Genomic DNA, 7,538 nt, shown 5'->3' with positions numbered 1-7,538 from the left:
CCATGCTTCGATTGCATCCGTTACATTCGTAACACAATCGATGTTTAGGAAACTTCCGCTAGACGGTATCTCCACCATTCTAGGTATTCCCCTAGGTACAAACTCTGACCTTACCTTTGTAGGATAAGTAGGTTTGTATTCGGGTTTGGAGATTTCTTTAAGAAATCTTTCGAAAGAATTTAAAGGATTACAAATTCCTTCAAGGGGATCATCTTTAAACTCGGGTTCCCTGAGTCTCGAGATTAGCTCATCAAGCTCCGCCTTTTTAGGACCTGGAGTAATTTTTAATCCTCCAGTTTCTTTTCCTTTCCTTTGTTTCTTCATTTCTTCCTCATAATACCAGCTGATTCGTTCAGCATCTGAGGTAGAAATTTCTGGAATATCAACCTTCCGTTTTCCATCTACTTTAGAAACAAAGTCTTCTTCCTTTACACCTTTCATAAAGAGTTTTTCCGCCTTTTCCAATCACCTTGGGTTTCTTTGGCCACGAATTGGGCATATCCTGGAGGCAATCCGGGATATTTTTCCTGCAAACTAGCCGCGAACTGATCCAAAACATCCTGACCACCCATGATCAATCTGAATCAGGTCTCAACCCAGTCGCAAAGTCTGACTCTTTATATGGTGTAGGATCTGGATCTGGATCTAGCTGGGATTCGCCGTACTAGTAAGGAATTACCGCCTCAGCTTTTTCCAACCACTTATTCCGAAGTTCTAGCTCAAAGACTTCAATGGTGGAAATCCGACAAATAAAACACAAAATCTTTGTGCACCCTTGACTAAAAGCCTTTTGAATAACATCCAAAAGTCGCTTTACACCTAGCCAAGTCAGATACTCTTCTCGAATATCTGGGTTGCCGTTACAGAGGTCTAACACAACCCGTTTAACCTCTTGTTTAGTATATCCTTCAATAGGCCACACTTGTTCGATGTCACTCAACACCAGAGACATCTCCTATTTTACCAGCTTAGTAAAATAGTTAGAACACGTTCCAGTGTTTTGACCTTTTGAAGTACAGAATTAACATTTTCAATCTGGTTTAATTCTTCGTTTAGAGCAAATATACGATACACCGTATAATTCACTCTCCTGTCTAAGTTTTCAAGCTTCTGGGTCAAAAGCCCTAACTTATCTACGACAGTATTTAACAAACCGATCTCCGGTTTTACCTCGAGTCCATGATCCAAATGAAAACAAGTCTTATTTATACAGACTTCATCATTCGAACCATTATTCATGCTATCAAAGAATTTTTAACAAGTTAACAGGTATAAACACATACACCCCCCATCTTCCAAAGCTCTGATACTATTTACACCCAACTCATAACAAATATTATGTGTTGGGTGTAAGAATTTCTTTAGATGACTGTAGACAAGTTGGCATTTGTATAGTTCGTAGCTCAACCAATTGGGCCCAAACATTGCAATAATGTTTCAGTCAGTTGTGAAAATGGCGGAATATTTTCAAGCGAAATCCGAGAGGTAAATGATTTATTTATCTTCCAAATTGGGAGAGAGACATCTGAATTTCTAGAGAAATAATTTCTTAATATAAAATAATTCAGCCGAATCAAATTATTATTATTATTATTATTATTTTTTTTTTTTTTGAGAGGGAAAAAGTAATAAAAGAAGACAGCCATACGCATAACTGGGTATGGGCTTCAATATTTGTGAACAGAAAATAAGCCCATATCTATATATATTTCGTCTCAACTGGGAGGCACGTGCGTGGCAGAAACTACAGTTTATTGACTCCATAAAAACATTTTCTAACAGAACTAATGAAAGAAATAAAGAAATTCCAGTGACCCATAACTTTATTGAATTCCGATTGTCAATCCAGATTCGTATCTGCAACTCGGATCTGGTGCGTGCTTGATCGGTCGCCGGTGAACCTCCTCAGCAAATGGCTGGCGCCGCCTCGGCGCTTTTCCTTCTTGACATCAAAGGACGTGTCTTGATTTGGCGCGATTATCGCGGCGATGTCTCTGCTATTCAAGCCGAGCGCTTCTTCACCAAGCTTATCGAGAAAGACGTCAGAAATTCGAATCTCTCTTTGCAAATTTATATCACTATGTGTATATGTATCGGTCTAGCTTTGCTTATTACAGAATCTTCGTTCGATTTAGTGTAGAGATTAATATATTGTAAATGGAAACACAGTTTAATTGATTTCTCAAAGTATGCTTGATCTGTAATGGATATACAGTTGCTGTGCTTGGTGAATATCATTCTAATGTAGTTTCAATGAAGAGTTTTGTGGATTCTTAGTTTTTCTATTTTAGGTTTAAGAAACAGATAGTAGTGACTGATATTACAGAGTTTGCCAACTGAATTTTGAATTTGATCTGCTTCAGGGTGATCCACAGTCACAAGATCCTGTGGTATACGACAGTGGTGTGTCATACATGTTTATACAACACAACAATGTTTACTTGATGGCGGCATCGAGGCAGAATTGCAATGCTGCCAGTATTCTGCTATTTTTGCATCGTGTAGTTGATGTAAGAGCTCTCTTTTCAATTATTTCTACTCCTGTGTTTATTGTTAACAAATTATATTTTATCATATAGAAATTTGGACTTCTTTTTATTTTATTTTTTATTTTTATCTTTTACTTAATGTTCTTCTATATGCAGGTGTTTAAACATTATTTTGAAGAATTAGAAGAGGAATCTTTGAGAGATAATTTTGTGGTTGTGGTAAGAATGTGATGGTTCCTTTTCACTAATGAATGTAGACATATATGTTTAGCAAACACTTAATTGTTTTAGACTAATGATTGTGTATTTGGCAGTACGAGTTACTTGATGAAATAATGGACTTCGGTTTCCCGCAATTCACTGAGGCTAAGATTCTGAGTGAGTTTATTAAGACTGATGCCTATAGGATGGAAGTTACACAGCGTCCTCCCATGGCTGTGACAAACGCAGTATCATGGCGCAGTGAAGGGATACGGTATAAGAAAAATGAAGTAGGTCATCTCTCTTAGCAATTTATTGTTAATGAAATGAATTTTATGTTTTACGGAAGTTTTATTCTTGTTTAACCAGGTTTTTCTGGATGTTGTGGAAAGTGTCAATATACTTGTCAACAGCAATGGGCAAATTATACGTTCAGATGTTGTAGGAGCTTTAAAGATGAGAACATATTTGAGGTACTTGCTTATCTTCCGTTTGAGTTAATCGTTTAAGATTAAGCAAAGAGTTTTTAGGATGAGTTTTTTAAAGAATTATTTGTTACTTATGCAACTATGTAATATCATGTGGTTTATTTCATACACTTTATGACCTGCAAATATGACAACTCATCTTATAATTTGAGAACCTGTATGGTAGTGATTACTATGTCCATGTTAACTAGTGCTGCAATTTGGGCAGACTGGGCTGGGCTAGAGATCAATCCATGCTACCCTGGCTGTTAATCCCTTGACCCTTACCTGACCCTACCCTGGGTTTAGGTGGAGCCACTTCTGATGTGTATCTTGTGCTCTATATTATTGAGTTGGGGTTAAGCTCAGGCAAATTTATTAAGATATATTTGCCTAAGTTCTTTCGGTTTCCTGCTATAGTAACGAGGATGACTTTTGCCCAATTCGTAATTCATCAAAAATTTTGTCCTTTTTCACCTTTCTTTGATGTTCCAATGCTTCATTTGTTGTAGTGGTATGCCTGAGTGCAAACTCGGCTTAAATGATAGAGTACTATTGGAGGCCCAAGGTCGAACAACCAAAGGGAAAGCCATTGATCTGGATGATACCAAGTTTCATCAGTATGTTGTCTCGTATTTCAAGTGATCATTTCTATCCTAATTATATTTCTTATTTTTTATTTCTAAATGTTTTTATTATCAATCTTGTATTAGGTGTGTACGCTTGGCTCGCTTTGAAAATGATAGGACAATATCCTTCATTCCCCCTGATGGATCCTTTGATCTCATGACATACAGACTCAGTACTCAGGTTCATCTCATGTTTTAAATGTCATATGGTTTATCATGTTTTCAATAGCCATTTTCAATTATTTTTTTTTACCTTTAATGGGCTAGTTAGACCACAAGTTTGTTGCCTTCCATAACATCTATGCACAAAACTCCAACTATGATATCATACTGTATTTAGATTTTCTCAAACATGAAGCATCTAAGCTCAATTTTTGTGAGTTCTCAGGTGAAACCTCTCATTTGGGTGGAAGCTCAAGTTGAAAAGCATTCTAGAAGTCGCATTGAAATTATGGTGAAAGCACGGAGCCAGTTTAAGGAGCGCAGGTAAAATATTTTTATCGTAACAGAATCGAAAGTACCAATTTACTTGAGAGACAGAAAGAAACAGATAATAATTTTAGTGGCCTCAATGTTTTTTTTTTTCTTTTTTTTTTTTTTTTCCCCCCCCTTTTTTGGGAGGGATATTTCTGAATTCTTCAGAAAATATCCTGTCAATGGCATTCATAAGGTTGTTCTTTTCTAGTCAATAACCGAAAGCTATTATTACATTTTAGATACTTCTTGAAGAGGGGATTTAGTCTGAATAACCAGTGGATGTCAAATTTACTTATTACATAGATTTGAAATGTTTAAATAATTACTGACCAGTGGATTTAAAAGATTCTTGTCTATAACTTTTTTAGTTTGTGCTGTGTATCAAGAAGGGTCACTTCCAGGAATCTATAAGATTTTAATGGTCAAATTTCTTTTGTAGTGATATCCTTTTGTTTTGGGCCGGTTCCATTATAAATAAGAGTAATGCTACAGCCACCGACGGTAGTGCACCGAATGACGTGGCAAAATTCTGACTGTTGATTAATATTAAGTTAAAATTAATCAACGGTCAGGATTTTGCCACATCATTCGGTGCACAAATTCGGTGTACTACTATCGGTGACTGTATTATTTTCCTATAAATAATGGGTAGGGCTGTGGTGTGCATGGGCTATGAATTGTTTGCTTTGCACAGCTATTTGATATATAACTTGGTAGAGTTAAATTGAGAGGACCATTGTTTTATTCTGAATTATTCACTGATTCTGCATCAGCACTGCAACAAATGTTGAAATCGAGTTGCCTGTCCCATCTGATTCTACAAATCCTAATGTTCGGACATCAATGGGGTCAGCAGCATATGCTCCTGAGAATGATGCTTTGGTCTGGAAGATCAAATCTTTCCCGGGTAATAGGGTAAGATTTGGTTTATGGCTGTTTCTATTAAATGTCAGCATGCCATGTATATCTGACAACTTATGTTTACTTGGTTCTAATGACTCCCTCACATTTTTCTAACCATGTTTTCAATGAAATTGTGTAGGAGTATATGTTGAGGGCTGAGTTTAGTCTTCCTAGTATAACAGCTGAAGAAGCAACTCCTGATAGAAAGGCTCCCATCCGTGTGAAGTTTGAGATACCATATTTTACTGTCTCAGGGATTCAGGTATGTTTATCAATATCATTTTCTCAGTTTCTTAAACCAAACCCCAGTATCAGAAGTTGGGTCCATAATGGGTTTCTAGTTGGTGTTGCATGTACTGGAAGCCTGCTCATGTCTAAACTACACATTAAATGCTGTTTTACAGCAAGCATATTGATGCACTCTGATTATTGGCCTTATACCCTGTTAGTATATTTTACAATACGTACTTTTTCCTTCTGGTGAGGTATCAAAATTAATTCATTCACACACCCAAAAAGTTTTATCTCATTTTGACATGCATTTTACCTCCTATCGTCTAAGATAGAAAAGTTTCTTAGAAGAAGTTTCGTGGAATTTTTCATTTGATAGTGTATCTCACTATGTAAATGTTAGTTTGACTTCAACTGATGTGCCCATTTAACATTTGGCTTCACTAGGTTCGATACTTAAAGATCATTGAAAAATCCGGATACCAGGCTCTTCCATGGGTGAGATACATAACAATGGCTGGTGAATATGAATTAAGACTAATGTAAAGGTCCATATATGTAACTCCTATTATGAATCTCGTAAATATATCATATGGCTTGGGAACTGCTTGGTGGTAAAGCCTCTCATTGGAGATGTTCTCAAAATTTTGGTTTCTGTAGTAAGGTCCTTGCTTTTCATTATTTTATTTTAAACATTATGCTTTAATTATCGTTTGAATGTAACATTTGTTTTAGGGTGTACTGATCTCCCAAAAAGTTTGTTCAATTATTTTCTGCGGGAACAAATAATGTTTGTTGTAAAATTGAGCAGTGGGTGCTTTCTTATATTGTTTTTGATCTTTCCCGGCGGTTGGTTTTCGCTCTCTTTCTGGTGCAAGGTGAGCAGTTTATATAATTTTATCAAGGCTTGAAGAGTTTGTGTTTGCAACAATTTTTTTTTGTAAAATTAAAATGTGATCAGCTTATATTATATGATTTTATTATATTATGAAAGCTTGAAGAGATTGTATATTTAATACTGTTTATACAAGGGTTTATTACATATATCCTATGATATTGATTAATGAAAAATTAATTCACAATTCTAACAAAGTATAAAAAATCCCCTTAGTCTAAGTAAAAGTAATATGTTCTTTATGAAGAAACCTTTTTTGTTTTTCTTTCTTTTCTCTATCATCTTCTGCAACACTCCCTTGCATATCTGAAAATTTCCTCACCTTTTATGGCAAACGCCGCATTTTAAGTCCATTACTTTTGAAAATATGACCCGAACACTAATTTCGTAAAAAAGGAAAAAAATAATTAAAATTCCGTAACATATGGAATGAGTAAAAATCAATTTCCCTTAATAGTTTCTGGAAATCTTAGCTTTCGAACAATTATAGTATTTTTAATCAATGTATTTATGATTTAACCAATGTTTTAAAACCCAACTCGGGGTGAAACCAAGCAAAGTTGTCGGGTCTCGGGTTGACTAGTTTAACCAGTTTGATTGGCGGTCAAACTGATTGACAAAAACTTTTAAAATTTAGCAAATACACCCTAAAAATTTGTTAAGTCCTTATAGATTTGAAATTTAGCAAATACATCCCAAATATAAATCGGTCGACGACTGGTTGGTGGTGGCGACAACCCAGATGCAACCTCAATCGTCCCTTGAGCCCATTCTCCTTAAAATATACCCAAGATCGAGCCAAAATAGGTTCGATTTCGGCCAGATCTCATCGACGTCGACGTCGACAGCCTCCCCATCACCTAGAAATTACTCCCCTCTTCCTCCCGACCAAAAGCCACCTCACCCCACCCACGTTAGCCTCACCGATTGCCGGCAAAAGCTAGTTGTTTCCACTACTAGTTTTGTTCGATTTTCGATCGATTTACTCACCGGAAATCAACTCCGTCACCACCATTGCATTCATCGACACTTTGTCTTCAAAAGCCCCAACATCCCGGCCGTCAATTGTTTGTCGATCATCCTACTAAATCCTAGGGTTTTGGGTGAATAGGAAAAATATGAACCCGACTCGTTGAAGCTTTCGGGTCTCGGTTACACAGGCTTGGTTGGGCTGGGTTTTAAAACATTGGATTTAACCATTGCAGTGAATTCATGTCATAAACTTCGAAAGAGTTAAGATCAAAAT

At 36.3% G+C, this 7,538-nt stretch overlaps 1 protein-coding gene across 1 annotated transcript; it reads left to right on the top strand.

Moving 5' to 3' along the window:
- Positions 1 to 1,758: 1,758 nt before the first annotated feature.
- LOC116142253 (AP-1 complex subunit mu-2-like) lies at positions 1,759 to 6,224 on the top strand. Its single transcript, XM_031427698.1, has 11 exons — positions 1,759 to 2,041; positions 2,364 to 2,510; positions 2,646 to 2,708; positions 2,804 to 2,980; positions 3,060 to 3,163; positions 3,670 to 3,777; positions 3,871 to 3,967; positions 4,175 to 4,272; positions 5,037 to 5,178; positions 5,306 to 5,428; positions 5,845 to 6,224. The coding sequence occupies exons 1-11, from the start codon at positions 1,913 to 1,915 to the stop codon at positions 5,941 to 5,943; spliced, it is 1,287 nt and encodes a 428-aa protein (XP_031283558.1). The 5' UTR covers positions 1,759 to 1,912; the 3' UTR covers positions 5,944 to 6,224.
- Positions 6,225 to 7,538: the final 1,314 nt, after the last annotated feature.

This window comes from Pistacia vera, unplaced genomic scaffold (assembly GCF_008641045.1).
Source record: "Pistacia vera cultivar Batoury unplaced genomic scaffold, PisVer_v2 Contig1126, whole genome shotgun sequence".
Classification (NCBI taxonomy): Eukaryota; Viridiplantae; Streptophyta; class Magnoliopsida; order Sapindales; family Anacardiaceae; genus Pistacia; species Pistacia vera.
This window is presented reverse-complemented; position numbering and strand designations above follow the sequence as displayed.